This window comes from Hibiscus syriacus, unplaced genomic scaffold (genome assembly GCF_006381635.1).
Source record: "Hibiscus syriacus cultivar Baekdansim isolate YM2019G1 unplaced genomic scaffold, ASM638163v2 tig00111105_pilon, whole genome shotgun sequence".
Classification (NCBI taxonomy): Eukaryota; Viridiplantae; Streptophyta; class Magnoliopsida; order Malvales; family Malvaceae; genus Hibiscus; species Hibiscus syriacus.
The window spans coordinates 3,048,220-3,066,590 of record NW_024062987.1 but is presented as its reverse complement, the minus strand read 5'-3'; the positions used below and the strand labels follow the sequence as shown (position 1 = coordinate 3,066,590).

General features: G+C 37.1%; 1 protein-coding gene across 2 annotated transcripts; it reads left to right on the top strand.

Moving 5' to 3' along the window:
- The first annotated feature begins 8,675 nt into the window (after positions 1–8,675).
- Positions 8,676–13,021, top strand: LOC120153995 (cell division cycle protein 48 homolog). Of its 2 annotated transcripts, XM_039165854.1 has the most exons (10): positions 8,676–8,785; positions 8,871–9,036; positions 9,772–10,000; positions 10,218–10,984; positions 11,097–11,318; positions 11,408–11,479; positions 11,571–11,852; positions 12,013–12,372; positions 12,481–12,786; positions 12,878–13,021. In XM_039165854.1, exons 1-9 carry the CDS (start codon positions 8,757–8,759, stop codon positions 12,769–12,771), a joined length of 2,418 nt encoding a protein of 805 aa, XP_039021785.1. In that variant the 5' UTR covers positions 8,676–8,756; the 3' UTR covers positions 12,772–12,786; positions 12,878–13,021. The 2 variants fall into 2 exon arrangements, with proteins under 2 accessions (XP_039021785.1, XP_039021784.1); XM_039165853.1 differs by having other exon boundaries at positions 12,481–12,963.
- Positions 13,022–18,371: the final 5,350 nt, after the last annotated feature.

The window sequence follows — 18,371 nt, the reverse complement described above, 5'->3', positions numbered from 1 at the left end:
TCGCGTTGCGATAGTCAAATTCGCGTTGCTATAGTCATTTTCGTGTTGCGATTTTCATTTTCGTGTTGCGATTTTAAATTTCAGAAACTATTATTCTTCTGCAAATTGAAACTTGAATGAATTGCATTACTTCAACCAAAAAACAAAGACAAATACGAAATTCACAGTGTTGCAAATTTAAGTTTGAAGAATAAACTACTACTACTCTTTATGTTTATTAATGTTTTTGGTATATCTTCACAGTGTAGTTTTTAATCTAACTTGGTATGTTTATTGTTTTTGTAGAACTTTTTTTCGGCTCAATTGACCTTAAGGAATAAAATAAGCCTAGTCACTACAATTGCGTCGAAGCTTTCACATGTACAAAGAAAATCTTTTAAGGATACTTGCTTCGGGCCATGGCTGAAAGTACAACATTCGGGTGGAGATGCTATGTTGACCTATTTGTGGCTTCAGACCATGACTAGCGATCTACCCGAGAGTATAAAACGTGGTAATGAAAAGATATGGTTTCATTTTCCACCGGCGTATACATGTTTTGGGCGGGAGGAGTTTTGCTTAATCATTGGTCTACGCTTCGGAAATGATGATGTAGGTTGATACACTAGTCATATTACCCGCCCATCATGGTTATCCCGGGTTTTTCCTGAGCTGTCAATGGAGAAGTCGAATTTACACGTCGACGACTTGACGAGATTATTGAATAAGAAATATGGTTTTACTCGGATGGATGACGTCGATGTTGTCCGAGTATGCCTTTTAGTACTTTTGCATGCCGGCTTTTTAGGTAGAGAGGCCAGACAACCTATTCCTAAGGACCTAATATTATTGGTAGAGGACCTAAATGCATGGAACCTGTTTCCGTGGGGTTCGTATCTATGGAAAACTACCTGGAATAAGTTGTAGTCTGCCTTTGATGATCGCAAAAGTTTGCATGGCGATGGTTCCAAATACACTTTTTAAGGCTTTATTTGGGCCTTTAAGGTAAGAATTTCTATATAATGTTTCTAAAATTATAATTAATTATTTAACAATTACTAATGTTTGTGTATTATATTGTTTTTGTAGATTTGGATATTTGAGGTTTTCCCGACATGCATACATATGCATTAAAAACTTTAAATGATATTCCTAGAGCTATTTCCTGGAAGAGGAAACGGCGGCTGTTGATTTGGGAAGAGTTACTACGGTATACGACAATAAATGATGTAAGTTAACACAAATACTACCATATATAAACAAGTTATTACTAGTACACATTTAACTTTGTTTGAGTTTTTATATTGTTAGGAAGCCAACACTCCATTACAGAGGCTGAGCTTACCACTGATTGGTGGCAAGCTAGTAAGCATTTTTTTGATGGCACGGATGATAAGCAGCCTCCACTTCGAGAGCCATCACCTCACCCAGAGCCATCACCTGATCGACCACACTATATACCTCTACAACGAGAGCCATCACCTAATTTGTCATATCATCGAGCCTCTTCTCCACCATCACCTCATGATAGGCGACCGGCAAAGATGCCATGACATTTATCTCCCTGTTCTCCACCTCCACGGGATGAGTTAGGAGAGTTACGTGATGAGGTCAATGCCTTGCGTGAGGAGGTCGGTACTTTACGTGATGACAATGGAGCATGGCGTGACGAGGTATCTACTTTACGTGGTGAGGTAGCGGCTCTACGTGAGATGGTAGCATCATTGCAGAATGAGGTTCATACTCTACGTAACGAGGTAAGTTTAAGATTTTTCATATTTAACTTGATTTACTCGTAATTTCACTTAGATTAACCATTTCAATTAGATTGCTTAGTAAATTCATTCAGTTGCTACCAATACTGCTAAACAATTCTAAAATAACTCTGTGAAGTTAGTATTTGTCTTTGTTTTGTCTTTTGGTTGAAGTAATGCAATCCATTCAAGTTTCAATTTGCAGAAGAAGAATAGTCGCAACACGAAACTTAAAAATCGCAACGCGAAAATGACTATCGCAACGCGAATTTGACTATCGCAACGGGATAATCGCAATGCGAAATAAAAATCGCAACGTGATAATCGCAATGCGAAAATGAAAATCGCAACGCGAATTTAGTTTCGCGTTGCGATTTTGGTTTCGCGTTGCGATTTTTATTTCGCATTGCGATTATCCCGTTACGATAGTCAAATTCGCGTTGCGATTATCATTTCCGCGTTTTGATAGTCATTTTCGCGTTGCGATTTAAGTTTCGTGTTGCGATTTTAAGTTTCAGAAACTATTCTTCTTCTACAAATTGAAACTTGAATGGATTGCATTACTTCAACCAAAAGACAAAGACAAATACTAACTTCACATTGTTGCAAATTTAAGTTTCAAGAATAAACTACTACTCTTTATGTTGTCCTTGAACATGCACTAAACCTATATGTTGTCCTTTTAAATGTTTATATATATATAAGTGCATACTTCCGGAATATTATCTGATGCATTTTGTGAACTATGATAGAATAATGACTTGGGTGAATACCGTGCAAGTTTGAAACATATTTGTCTTTGTTTTCACTATTTAATATCATGCTCGTTTATTTACTGATTTATGTATTAATTTATTTATTTTTAGCGGCCCGATAAGGTGGATGCTTTACGTCGGGTTTTTCTTGCACGACGGGGTTCACGCATCAGACGGTGTGCACGTGCCATTACGTCTCCGTTCACCCCAATAGTGCGAAGACTCCGTAAGAAGAAGCCCGACTCACCTGTCATCATTCAAGAGGCCTCTCCTATTGTTCAAGAGGCCCCTATCATCCCTCAAGAGTCCCCTCCCACCGTTTAAGAGGCCTCTGTCATTGTTGAAGAGGTCCCTCCCACCATTCAAGAGCCCGATTCATACGGCGTAATATGTCGAATTATTGAGAAACCCACTCATGTGCCGGACATGATGGATGATTGTTGGCTTTCGTATGAGTTACCGGCCAGTACTATTCCGGCAGATGAAGTGGAGAGGAGACAACTACCGGAAACAATTCTGGATAATACCCTTTGGGCTAAGACTGCAGTTGATTTTTATCTACATGAGCAGAGCCAGGGGTGTTACGCTGACATATACAAACTCAACGATGATATGCATTTGTTGATTGATCAGTCTTGGTGGGGTGTGTTATTAGGGGTTGAATACAAAGGCTATTTCGATGAGGGGGTAAGTCTTATATTTCTTCTTATATTTCATTTTGATTATTATTTTTTAAATTTATGTAATTCACTAATATATGTTTTTTTTGTAAAACAACATATTGATGCATGGGTGTCACGTCTTCTAATAGTAAGGAAATTGAGGAAAAATAAAAAAAATACGCGATATACAATTATGCCGACGTCTTTTCACGTAGTTCACTTGAAGAATCAACGACAGGAATCATATGTGTTGGCTAATGGACAAGCTAAACTTTATCCTGCATGGTGGGAGGTCGATAATGTTAGTATTTATTTTTTATATATTTTAAAGGTGTTCATAAATAAGTGTGCAATTTGAATTATTACTTATGATTGCAGGTGTTTATCCCTATTTTGGAACGTACTCATTGGCTTCTCGTCGAGCTTTAGCTCTCATCCCTGAAGACAATAGTATATGACAGCATGATAAATTGCATATCATTGTCTGATTTGAGAGATATTATTAAGGGATGGAGCTCTCATTTGGCTAAATTCTTGGATGCGATTAATTATTGGACTTATTCTGGAAACAAGAAGCCAAAGAAGTTCAATGTTACAGTTATCAGAGACGAGACTGCGCCACAACAAACGCAGGAAGCCAGAGGGGATTGTGGTCCTCTCGTATGCATGTGCTTGGAGCGTTTGACGATAGGAAGTACACAGTTTCTACCTCCCACCGATAGAGATAGAAGTGCAGTAGGCTTGTGGTTTCGGCATTTTATGGCTAGAGCGATATATGCGAGACGCTGCCTACCTGCATCCGCGTTGTGAAAGTGTCCATAAACAATTTGTAAGTCAAATGCAAGTGTTGTTAAGTACCTAGAATTCAATAATAATTTGCTGTTTGTTGGTTTTATATGTGTAGAAAGTTTTGTTTGAGCAAATGTTTGGTTTCTGCAGGTTAATCCTGAAGTGAGCTGCGTGAAATTGATGTATGGGTGCATAAACAACTGTTTGGGGTACACTTTTTTTGATTGTTTAATTGATTCTTAAAAGTCTGATTTGTTTAATTGATGAGGAAAATAAGAATTATTAGCATTTTTTGCTTGTTTAATTGATTTGTAAAAGTTTATTTGTTTAATTGATGTGTAAATAATTCTTATTTGTGCTTGTTTAATTGATTTGTAAAAGTTGATTTGTAAAAGTTGATATGTTTAATTGATGTGTAAACAATTCTTATTTGTGCTTATTTAATTGATTGAAATGTAAAAGTTGATTTGTTGATTTCAATATGCATCATATTGAAGGTAAAAGACCTGTTGAATGTACACTTTCGCAACGCTAAACTCAAAATCGCAATGCGAAAGTCAATTCACGTTGCGATAGTCTAATACACTTTGCGATTTTCTCGTTGCGATAGTCAAATTCCCGTTGCGATAATCAAATTCACGTTACGATAGTTAAATTCGCGTTGCGATAGTCAAATTCGCGTTGCGATATTCAAATGAATGTGTAATTAGTGATAATAACTGAACAGATCATAGCAATGTTCAAACTCAAGTTACTAATATATGCCTAACTGAAAATGTTAAAAGTTTACACATAAAATACACATAATAGTCAAATTCGCGTTGCGATATTCAAATGAATGTGTAATAAGTGATAACAATTGAACATATCATATCAATGTTCAAACTCAAGTTACTAATACATGTCTAACTGAAAATGTTAAAAGTTTACACATAAAATACACATAATAGTCAAATTCGCATTGCGATATTCAAATGAATGTGTAATAAGTGATAACAACTGAACAAATCATAACAATGTTCAAACTCAAGTTACTAATACATGCCTAACTGAAAATGTTAAAAGTTTACACATAAAATACACATAATACAACATTTGCATTTAAAAATCACCTAAGTTAATAGTCCCAAAAGGTGAAGCCGGTTGTGATTGGGATTTTGATTTTGATTACCTTTTTCTTGACACCATATGAGCTTTGGATTTTGATGAGGATTCATATTTTGGTAGAGGAAAAGATGATTGTGATGGCACTGGTGATCCACATGTCAACCTTGTATGACCACTTTCCTTGCACCGACTACATGTCGATCTCTTCTTCTCTTCATCCTTAGACGATATACGATCATGACTTTTTGGTCGGCCAGGTAGCCTTCTGTCCATTGCTGGTGGCAAAACTGTTTGTAAGTAATCTGGTATGTCCCACTCAGAAGGATATGGAATAAGGTAGATAATCTCGGCATAAGTCTGTCGATATACTTCTGTAGTGTAGCAATCCATAGCGTATGCGCTTGAATCATCTTGGTTTAGATGAAGAGCAACTTCTATAACATGGCCACACGGATAACCAGATGTTTGCCATTTCATACAACTACACGTCTTTGCATTTAGATCGACAAGCTCATTTAAGTTATTATCCAGTACTTCAAACAAAGTGTTTGAACATGGTTCAACTCTCCATGACGTTGACTTCACAACACGTTTCGTTATCTTTTTTTCAGTCCATGGTGAAACACGATGTTCTAATGTTCCTGTAAATTTAAATAAATAATACTTAGTAAAATATATGATAAGTTACGAATTTAAAGAAATAATACATGCATGGTTTCTTTTCTTGTAGTACCACTGTTGAATAGAGGCTCGAAAAAACTCCATTAACATAGTAATGGGTAATTTTCGGGAATGACGACTTAGAGCGTTGATTGATTTTGCACTATTAGACGTCATGAAACCATATCTTGCTCCAAGTTGATGTACTCTTGACCATCTTTCAAACCCGACATCTTCTAGTGTTTGAGCACACTGAGGTAAAACACGTCTTAAACAATTTATATGCTTATTAAAATCCACTTCCCGATAAGCTTTTACAGCCTTCCAGTATGTCCATTTGTGATTTTTTATACCAGCAGACCTTGATTTTAGATTTCTATACAAATGAACACCACAAAGTCCATGAAAAGCATCTGAGAAACACCTTCTAATAGCGTTGTCAATTGAGTTTGCCCTATCGGATATGATTGTCAGATTGTTAATAGGACCTATGCAATCCCTAAGATGCCTCATAAACCATGTCCATGAATCAGAGGTTTCAGATTTTCCAACCCCGTAAGCTATTGGCAGTATCCCATTGTTAGCATCCATGGCTACTGCTAATAAGTTTACTCCAAGGTATCGACCTTTTAAATGTGTTCCGTCAACTATAATAACTGGCGCATGCAAGTAATAAACGAACGAATCTATAAAATCATATACACAAGAAATATAATCATTTAAATGTGAAATGCATGTAACTAACAAAAATGAGTCAATAAAATTATATTGATTTACTAACCGAAGCACCAATGGCGATAAACAGCAACTCAAAGCGTCCATCTCTATCTGTTTTTGATATGAGTTACCGACCCAGGATTTTTCAGCTTTAAATTATGACAATAAGCTGACAGTTGGGCAAACGATGCTTCTGGCGACCCCCTCAACAATTCCAAGGCATACCATTTGGCTCTCCAAGCTTGAGAATATGAGATACTAATCTTGAACCGAGCATTCATGTAAGTCATAATTTTATGTCCCCGATATACCCTGCCATTCAAAAACATTAGCTCAGCCAGAAAACCACCCAACACCTTTTTGTTTGCCTGTCTATGGTGAGGAAAAACTTGGGTTCTTGAACATGTATGTTTATCAATAAAAGTCCTAACTTGAAACATTTCGCAATCTTTTATCCTCTTTGCAATCATACGCCACGTACAGTTTTTGTCATCATACACCTTGTTCGAAACGATCTTTGCTTGATTTGTTAACTTTTAGTTGATAGCCATCTTCCACACATTTCTTATACAAAGCTATATTCAAGTCTTCCTTTGTATCAAAACAATCATCTTTCTTGATACGAATATTTTTTGTGTAACAATCAACTGCTATTTTTACCAACTCTTCTTCCGGTATCTGAAGTAATTCTGGCATATTCCAGTTATACTCCCGTGACATTTTCTTCGGGGATTTTTCTTCGGGATTTCTTCTTCTTTTTCTTCTTCAGGTTATATGAATTACAGAATGGATGTTCAACATGTTCATTCACAGTCGTAACTTCCTCCTCATTATCATCAACACATCTTCCTCGCAGCGGCTGTTTCATCATCAAAATTCGGTATTGACCAATATCAAAATCATTACACGCAGGGTCTGTTCAATATCAAAATCATTACACGCATCATCTGTTCTTATTGAAACATCATCAAAATCCGAGTATTGAGATCAAAAAGGTTGTGGGTTTGAGATTGTGTTTGGTATTGGAAATGTGGTGAAACAAAATTTGCTTGGTGATGAAATTGTGGTGGAACCATTAAATTTTGAGCACCATAAACTGGGGTTGAAAAACTTAGTTGATTACTACCCGCTACTGGCCCAACTTCACTACTTCTAGAAGGTGTGGGTTTTGAGATTGTGTTGGTATTGGAAATGTGGTGAAACAAAATTTGCTTGGTGATGAAATTGTGGTGGAACCATTAAATTTTGAGCACCATAACTGGGGTTGAAAAACTTAGTTGATTACTACCCGCTACTGGCCCAACTTCACTACTTCTAGGTTCAACAACATACAATGTAACATCATCTTGCGAAACAATAATGTAAGAAATGAATCGTTCAACATCTTCATTGTTGGTTAACAAATAAACTTTACATTTTCTCTGATAAGATAGCCTAACTCCACTTAAGGGCTCTAAATTCAATTTATTTGCAACACGTAACATTAGAGTTTCATAAGTTAACTTTTTAATAAAGTTTTAGTGAAGATTCATGGGTAAAGGCATATATGTAAAACACCATGGACATTCTCCTGACCTCCAAAACACAAATTTATCCAAACATGATCAACATTAGATGATTTCATTATTGTAAATTAATTTACTAAACAAACGAGCTGCGAAACTAAAACCTGTTGTCGGATGGGGCAGGATGTCGTTGGATATAGGAACGGATGTCACCGGAGAGAGTGATAGATGGAGATGGAATGGGTTACGATTTAGGGATTTAGGTTATGAGTTGCTGCTGCTGCGTAGTTATATACCCAAAACATTTGTGTTACGAAACTAAAACCTATTGCGAATTTGAAATTCAGCGTTGCGACAGTCAGAATCGCGTTGCGATAGTCAGAATCGCGTAGCGATTTACATATTCGCATTGATTTTCTAAAATCGAAACGCGAATTTAAAAAATCGCAATGCGATAGTCAAAATCACGTTGCGAATCTTGAAATTGATTTGCGATATTGGAGATCACGTTGCGATATCGTATTACGATTTTATTGGTCATTTTGACAAATCAAAAAAAATTGGTCAAAATCCTATATTATAAGAAATTTTCGATCTTATTTTCTCTAATTTTTAAATGTACAGGGACTGATATTTTTTTCCTCGGATTCTCTCAAGTTTTAGTCAATTTAACTATCTTATCATAAATAAGTAAATAACCCAAGAATCCAACAACCTTCTTTTTCCAACTGTTTCTTCACAAATTCTGAAAATTCAACCGTAACAAAAGAAAACACTAGAATATCTTCTTGTTCTTTCTATTTCGACTCTTCAATCAAACCTAAGACCATGTCTAATGAAGTTGAATCCTCTGGCTCGTAAGTACCCAAGTCTCTTCTCCCCTTTGTCTTTGACGGGTTTCGCTTAGGTTTCTGTAATCTGATTGTGCTTTTCTGTTTTCAGTAAGGGGGCTAAGAAGGATTTTAGTACTGCGATCTTGGAAAGAAAGAAGGCAGCGAATCGACTTGTTGTAGATGAGGCAATCAACGATGACAACTCCGTTGTGTGTCTTCATCCTGATACCATGGAAAAACTCCAGATGTTTCGCGGTGACACTGTTCTGATCAAGGTTTCTACTTCAAACTTGGCTTTTATTTGGTGCCCTTTTTACTGGTTCTTTTTTAAGCTTTTGCTTAATGGGTATTTGATGTAAGCTTAGTTGGAACGTTTAGAGTTTAATTCTCACGTTTTTGTTTGAAATTTTGAGTTTTATATAATGGGGTTCCTGCGTATTTTATACTGTTTTGTATTGGTCTTCAGTTGGGTTTCTCTTGTTTATGAATTCAATATGTGAAGGAAGTTATTGTATGCTTGATTGGTCTTTGCCTATGTTAGCTGTTAGTTATTTTTAGGTTTTAATTCTCACTTTTTGTTTGAAATTTGGGGTTGGGTATCTCGTGGTAGACTGGGTTTAAAATGGAAGTGATTATAGGCTCAATTGGTATTTGCTTATGTTAGCTGTTTGCTTTGTTTCCGGGTTTAATTCTCACTTTTATTATAATTTGGGTTTTATGGGTTTAATTGATGCATGTTTTGTTGTAGAGGCAATATTTTTCTCTAGTGTCTGTTAATTTTTAAGATAACTACGTTTATTTGACAAGCCTGTCATTAGAGGTTTGAATATTTACCGAGGAATGCGCATTATTGATTTGGAGGGCATTTTGGGGTTCAAGCTTGCTTTTAATGTAGCATGAGTAGTTATTGAATATCTATTGATTTGCAATTCTTCATTTGGATGTCAATTTTATGTCTTAAAGCTTATATCTTTGTTTATGCTGTCCTATGTTTTTCTTCTGGTCCACAGGGTAAGAAGAGAAAGGATACTATCTGCATTGCTCTTGCAGATGAAACATGTGAAGAACCAAAGATCAGGATGAATAAGGTTGTCAGGTCAAACTTGAGGGTCAGGCTTGGTGACGTTGTCTCTCTGCATCAGTGTCCGGATGTTAAGTATGGAAAACGTGTGCATATCTTGCCTGTGGATGACACAATTGAAGGAGTTACTGGAAACCTCTTTGATGCTTACCTGAAACGTGAGTCTATTTCTAATCTTTTATTTCCAACTTATGGTCTTTAATTTTTGGTGTTTTGGTTGGTTACTAGGCAGGTGAAGATTAAAAAATCATAAGCTCATTGCTAGATTGAAAAATATAAAATGATTTCCATCAACATAATTGAGGACTGGATTTAATGTTGAATTATTGATGAAGTTGTCTGTAAATGCTGACTATGATAATCGTGGATTTACAGCTTACTTTCTGGAAGCGTACCGGCCAGTTAGGAAGGGTGATATGTTCCTTGTCAGAGGTGGAATGAGAAGTGTAGAATTCAAGGTTATTGAGACTGATCCTCCCGAGTACTGTGTCGTCGCACCAGACACAGAGATATTCTGTGAGGGAGAGCCTATCAGGAGGGAGGATGAGGACAGGTTAGATGAGATAGGATATGATGATGTTGGTGGTGTGAGAAAACAGATGGCTCAGATTAGGGAATTAGTAGAGCTTCCATTGAGGCATCCACAGCTCTTCAAATCAATCGGTGTGAAGCCCCCAAAAGGAATTTTGCTTTATGGACCTCCTGGGTCTGGAAAGACTCTAATTGCCCGTGCTGTTGCAAATGAAACCGGTGCTTTCTTCTTCTGCATCAACGGTCCAGAGATCATGTCAAAATTGGCTGGAGAGAGTGAAAGCAATCTGAGGAAAGCATTTGAGGAAGCAGAGAAGAATGCGCCATCTATTATATTCATTGATGAACTTGACTCAATTGCTCCTAAGCGAGAGAAAACTCATGGTGAAGTTGAGAGGAGGATTGTCTCTCAGCTGTTGACATTGATGGACGGGCTTAAATCCCGTGCACATGTTATTGTGATTGGGGCCACAAATCGTCCCAATAGCATTGATCCAGCTCTGAGAAGGTTTGGAAGATTTGATAGGGAGATTGATATTGGTGTCCCTGATGAAGTTGGCCGTCTTGAGGTGCTTCGTATTCACACAAAGAACATGAAGTTGGCTGATGAGGTAGTGTCAAAAACTAAACATTTATTTCTTTCCCTTAAATATCATTTACCCTTTTCTTACTCGGAAAGATTGAGATACTGAATCTATTATATATTCGTCACATAATGCACAGGTTGATTTAGAAAGAATTGCCAAGGACACCCATGGTTATGTTGGTGCTGATCTTGCAGCCCTCTGTACTGAGGCAGCATTACAGTGCATCAGAGAAAAGATGGATGTGATTGATTTAGAAGATGAGTCAATAGATGCAGAGATACTCAACTCTATGGCAGTCACAAATGATCACTTCCAGACTGCTCTTGGAACAAGCAATCCGTCAGCACTGCGTGAAACTGTCAGTAATTAGGACAACATATTCTTTGCTGATTATTTGTTTTTGGGTCAGTTCTATTTCTGACCATTATTTTCTTACGTTTTTCTCAGGTTGTTGAAGTGCCTAATGTCAGTTGGGAAGATATTGGCGGCCTTGAGAATGTTAAAAGGGAGCTTCAAGAGGTAATACACCAAACTGGTTTTCATTTATTGTCTGTTTCTCATAAAAATAAAAAAATAAAAAACTTGACCGACTAGTTACATGGGTGGGCAGACTGTTCAATATCCAGTGGAGCATCCTGAGAAGTTTGAGAAGTTTGGGATGTCACCCTCAAAGGGAGTATTATTCTATGGCCCTCCAGGATGTGGTAAAACACTTTTGGCCAAAGCTATTGCCAATGAGTGCCAGGCAAACTTTATTAGTGTCAAAGGTCCAGAGTTACTTACAATGTGGTTTGGGGAGAGTGAGGCTAATGTCCGTGAAATTTTTGACAAGGCACGGCAGTCTGCACCTTGTGTCCTCTTCTTCGATGAACTTGACTCGATCGCCACCCAGGTAAGTTCACAGCCTTCAAATCCTATCTTTACAGATTAACTTGTGCTGTAGTAGTATGGGTTTCAATGCATGGATTGTTTCTATCAAGGAAAGTCTTTGAACCCAGTTGGGGTTGTTTTGCCTGCAGTCATATGTTACTGATTTTTGTTATATATTGCAGAGAGGAGGTAGTGTAGGTGATGCAGGAGGTGCAGCTGATAGGGTTTTGAACCAGCTTCTTACCGAGATGGATGGCATGTCTGCCAAGAAAACAGTTTTCATCATCGGAGCTACCAACCGACCTGACATTATAGATCCAGCACTTCTGCGTCCTGGTCGTCTTGATCAACTGATCTATATTCCTCTCCCTGATGAGGAATCTCGCTATCAGATCTTCAAGGCTTGTTTGAGGAAATCACCGTTAGCAATAGAGGTTGACCTTAGAGCTCTTGCCAAATATACTCAAGGCTTCAGTGGGGCGGATATTACTGAAATTTGTCAGCGCGCATGCAAATATGCTATTAGAGAAAATATTGAAAAGGTATCGTAATAACTATTTTCTGTCACAGTTACTTATCGTATGTACAAATATACAATGTTTTTCCTTGATGTTTGAAACTGTAAGATGAGATTATATCCACCTTTTTAGGATATCGAGAGGGAAAGGAGGAGGACAGAGAACCCTGAAGCCATGGAAGAAGATGTGGAGGATGAAGTTGCAGAAATCAAGGCTGCACATTTTGAGGAATCGATGAAGTTTGCTCGTAGGAGTGTGAGTGATGCCGATATCCGCAAGTACCAGGCATTTGCACAAACATTGCAGCAATCGAGGGGGCTTGGAAGTGAATTCAGGTTCGCTGAAACTAGTTCAAGGGCTCCAGCATCTGATCCCTTTACAGGTTCTGCTGGCGGAGCTGATGAAGATGACCTTTACAGTTGAAATTAACTTTCATCTGTATAATACATGGTGATGATTTATGTTTCATATATATAAATGTGTAGTTTTAAAATTAAGTAGACTAAGATGTAAAATCCCGTTGGCAGAGCTGTTGTGCACTCACGAGTCTGAAGAACTTGTTTGTTTTATTATTTTGGAAGTCTTTAAGTTTGTACAAGATTTAAATTCGGTTTACCCTTTATCTTTATTAGATGTATTCAACTTTCTGAAGTTCTTGAATAATTTTTTTTCATCCGTCTTGTCCATTGTCTTGAAATAGCATCAGTATTTCTGGAAGTTGATCTCTTCTCTTTGTGGGTCAAATTCGTGAAAAAAATGTCATATGAGTTAATTGTTGAATTGTTAATAACACGTCTAAAAGTTACTTTTATGGAATAGTGAGATATTTATGGATAAATGCTGGATGGTTTTAAAAGATAATTTTACTTTAATTTTTGTTGTTGGGAACATGTTACTCGATCGGTATTTAATTGTTACCTGTTACTTATTTGACGGCATTCAATTGTGAACTTAAAATCAAAACTATCAAAGGATATGCAAATTACTTTTATGGAATAATTAAATGTTCTTGAATTAATCACTTCCAAATGGATAGTGTCTCTGAAATTAATAAGACCCCAGAACCCTCAAAAAGCAACGTCGACGGGATGAAGCTTCGTTTGACGCCTCCACCGTCCCTATTGTCTCCATCACCACCTATATGGATTGCGGTAACTCTAAAACCCACTCTAATAGCAGTACTGTGAATCTTAATAACATCAACCTCTTTGAAGATGATGTCCTGTTGGGATAATCTAATGGCATCCCAACTATCGATTTCTCTGAAAGAGTTCAACTCCTTGCCATCAAGAGTATGGATCTAACTCTCGTCGTAAAAGTGCTCGGACGTTGGATAAGATATAACACTCTTCACAACCGTATTTCCAACATTTGGAAACCCATGCACCCCCCCCCCCTCAAGCTTATCGACATCGAAAATGACCAGAAATGCTCACCTTTCTTAATTCATTTAGAGCCTCAATTACTTCTCGATCTTGAAAACACATTGGACCAGGAGGAGCTCCTTTGGAAATAAAAGTATCGCTCTGACTGGATTACCTTTGGAGACAAAAACACGGCCTACTTCCATAGGAAAGCCACCTTAAACAAACGAGCTAATCACATTTCCACTCTCTAGCTCCCCTCTGGCGAATGGTGTTCTGATGAAGATTCTTTCCAAGAAGAAGCCATCCACTTCTTCAAAAATTTATTCTCCATTGATGGTACTGCCATGGGTAAATTCTCTCTCCCTGGCTACTTTCTGAACATTTCTCCTCAAGAAGTACAACTCATCGACCGCATGTCTGACCAGACTAAGATCAAAGAGGCTCTCTTTGCCATGGTTCATTTTAAATCTCTTGGCTTGGATAGGCTTCATGCTCAACTCTACCCGAAGAATTGACATATTATCGATAAGTCTGTCTCCGACATGATTCAACAAATTTTCTCCAGAGCGCTGACATCATTTTTGATATGGGGTTAATTATTCCATTCATACATGAACTATACCCGATTCTCAATATCATACATAATATTTAAAAATTATCGATTTAATACATGATGTTTTTTTGTTGTTAACGGATTCACCCACTTCCGTTACGGAAAGTGATGTGGAATCCTACGACAACGGCAAGTGACACTTTAAAAATATGTTTTTATTTTATTTTTTAGATAAATTGCACCATTAATCACTCAACTATCTTCTCACTCTTATTTTAGTCCCTAAAATTTAAGTTTTTTTTAATTTAATTATATATTTTCCTGGGAAAACCCAGGTTTTCTCCTGGGAAAATCATCAAGAACAACCATTATCAATTGGTAATCTCGATTTCCTCTCCCTCTCTTTCCTCTCTTCTTCAACCCTCCCCTTCATTTCATCCTCCTCCATTTTCAACGCCTCATTTTCATCCCTCGGACTTTCCATCTCCTTCAAAGTTCGACCCAGCTCTGCATTCTTAACCGCAATATCGTTCTCCAAAACAGGAACAATGAAAACCGATTTTTTCAAAGAATCAACCCAAAATTCCCAGCAAAGCACCCATGGTCGTAAGAAAATTTGCAAAACATGGAATCCATACATAAGTCGTTTAAATCATCACCAAAATCTGCAACTTTCTCACCTGTTTCTGTTTTCTTCAAGAAATCTGCAACTTATTTTGGTGATGATTTAAACGACTTATGGATTGAATCAATCTTCGTTTCTGCACTATATTTGTATCTATGTCCAATACATATTTGAATATAAATACGAGATAAACTTCGAAAAAATTAACTATACATGTGTTTATTACGCACAATAATCCGAGTAAGATAGTTAAATAAACTCACCTACAACTTTCTTGTGCTTTAAGAAAGTAAATTGAGTGGGAAAAAAAGTAGAAAAGATTGGCATGTACTAACTGCTGATACAGAGAGGCTCAAATCTTCCATGATCCCATTCTGCGCAGGTGATGAATAACCAATCTGGGTTGATTTTCAAAGTTAGTTCATTATATCATATTCTTACATATTAATATAAATTTAAGGTTCTTTTTGTTAAAAAAATGTTGAAGATCTTCACGTTGAGGATATGATGAAGAAGAAGAAGAAAGGGGAGAACTTACAGAACAGCCATAGGTCGTGTAAACACAGCTAGCCCATTTATGTTTTCTTCAAGGATTACAACCCATAAGTCGTTTAAATCATCACTAAAATCTGCAGCTTTCACACCTGTTCTCATTCAATCCATGGTTACTCATAAGTTGTTTAAATCCATCACCGAAAGGACTGATTCCATACGATGCACGCCCCATCCAAAGTTGATTCCAATCATCCCAAGGTTCATTTGTTCCTCAAGGCTCAACACTCTCAAAATCGACCGGCTCCGATTCCAAATTTCACGATTCAAAATCGACCTGCCTCTAAGCCCGTTTTAAGACCCACAAAACCAATGATTTTTTCGGGATTTATTAACTGTTGCTTGAGAAATCCAGATATTCCAAGCTGCTTAAGTTACCGATCCATGGAGGAAACTCACTGGTAAAAACTGTTTTTTGGGAATATTGGGCTGGGGAAGAAAAATAGGAAAAAAAAAGGGTAAATTGAAGTTTTATCACTGAACTATTTTGGATTTATAAAAAGACCTATAATTAGTGACCAAAATAAAAGAGAAGAGATAGTTGAATGATGAATGATGAATGATGAATGATGTAATTTACCTAAAAAAATAAAAACATGTTTTTTTAAGTGTTACGTGTCATTATATTAGTAGTGTTTCACGTCACTTTCCGTGACGGAAGTGGGTGAATCCGTTAACGGAAAAAAATTATATATTAAATCGAGAATTTTTAAACATTTTATATGAAACTGAGAATCTAGTATAGTTCATGTATGAATGGGGTAATTAACTCATTATTAATAGAATTATCCTTATTCTTTGAAAGTTAATCACATTTCTTGCTGCAAGGACTTCTGAGCAATAAGCCTTTGTTCTGTCCTCTACAAATTGATTACCAAGATCCTTGTTCGACGTCTCTAATCCCTCATGCCCAAGCTTATTTCTCTCAACCAAATTAGCTTTATTTCTGGAAAGAAAATTACGGAAAACACAATCATTGGTCAAGAGGTCATTCACTCTATGAAATCCAAAAAAGGTAAAATCGAATGGATGGCTATCAAGTTGGATTTGGAGAAGGCTTTCGATCGTCTTTGTTGAGATTTCGTTGAAGACTCCTTATGTGATGCCCATTTCCCGCCTTTCATCATTCGCGCTTAATCCTTTGTTGCATCTCCTCATCCTCTATACAGGTCTAACTTAATGGTTCCCCAATTGTCCCTTTAACCCTGAAAGAAGCTTCCGTCAAGGTGATCTCATTTCTTTCTATATTTTTGTTCTCATTATGGAGAGACTTGGCCATAGAATTCACAAAGCCGTTATGGATAAACTGTGAGAGCCATTCAAAATGGTTCGCGAGGCCTCATATCCCACATCTTTTTCACCGATGATCTAATTTTATGCGGAAAACCAACTGTTGAATAAGCTACGACTTCTGTATTGAATGATTCTAGCAAGTGATACAGTTTCTGTTGCGGAAGACGGCTATCGGATAGAGCAAAATCGCAACTGATAATTTGAGAAAATAAAAATGAAGATAAAAGAGACACAAAATTTACGTGGAAAACCCCTAAAATATTTAGGGTAAAAACCACGGGCAACGATAGAAGAATTTCACTATGAGAAAATAGGAATTACAACCTCTCTCGATCTACCAAGGAGAAAACAATGATAATTCTCTCTAGATAAAAAGGAGAAAACAACTCTCAAGAAATTCTCTAAAATCTCTCTAGTATTGGAAGAAAGCTAGAATGCTTTGGGATGATTTTGAAGCTAAATGAACTAGGATATTTATAGTTGAAACCTAAGGACTAATTTGTAAATACCCTAAAATTTAGTGACTAAATTGAATTATCCCATTTTTTATATATTTTCAACAAAAGGGACCATGCACCTTTCGGTGCATTAATTTAGGCACCTTTCGGTGCTAGTCAACAATTTCCCACTTGAAGATTTGATTAGAACAATCATATCTTCTACCTTGTACCATCATGTTGCTTACGTTTCTGTCAGGCCACAAGAGGATCGACACTAGCTAAATTTATCAGCGTTGATTGCCTTCGTCATGAAATCTGCTATATTGTCTTTGGTATGGATCTTCTGCATATCTATCATCCCTTCTTCCACCTTTTCACGAATGAAATGGTATTGAACTCGTATGTGCTTTGTCCTTGAATGAAATGCTGGATTCCTTGCTAGATGCAAGGTACTTTGACTGTCACAAAACAGAGAGACAAACTCTTGATTGTGCCCAAGCTCCTCCAATAGTATTTTCAACCAAATTGCTTCTTTACTGGCTTGTGTAGCTGCTACATATTCTGCCTCTGTTGTGGATGTAGCCACAACTGACTGTAATTTTGAAACCCAGCTTACAGCTCCACCAGCAACTTTGAACACATATCCTGTAGTAGATTTGCTTTTATCCAAATCTCCTGCATAGTCAGAATCGACATACCCATTTATTAGTAAGTTTGATCCTCCGTAACATAATGCAACATTTGAGGTCCCTTTGATGTATCTTAGGATCCTCTTTACTATTCCAATGCTCTTTGCCTGGATTCGCCATGTATCGACTAACCACTCCCACTACTTGTGCAATGTCTGGTTGTGCATATCATAGCGAACATTAAACTTCCCACTGCTGATGCATACGGTACTCGAGACATCTCCATCCTCTCTTTTTCACTGCTAGGACTCATACTGGAGGATAATTTGAAGTTAATAGGAAGAGGGGTAGAAATTGGCTTACAATCTTGCATGTTGAATCGTGACAAGATTTTCTTCAAGTAATTCTTTTGTGAAAGCCAAATCTTCCTATTACTTATGTCTCGGTGAATTTGCATCCCTAGAATCTTGTTTGCTGATCCCAAGTCCTTCATTTCAAATTCCCTAGCCAGTTGTGCCTTCAATACTTCAATATGATCTTTGTTGGGTCCTGCAACCAACATGT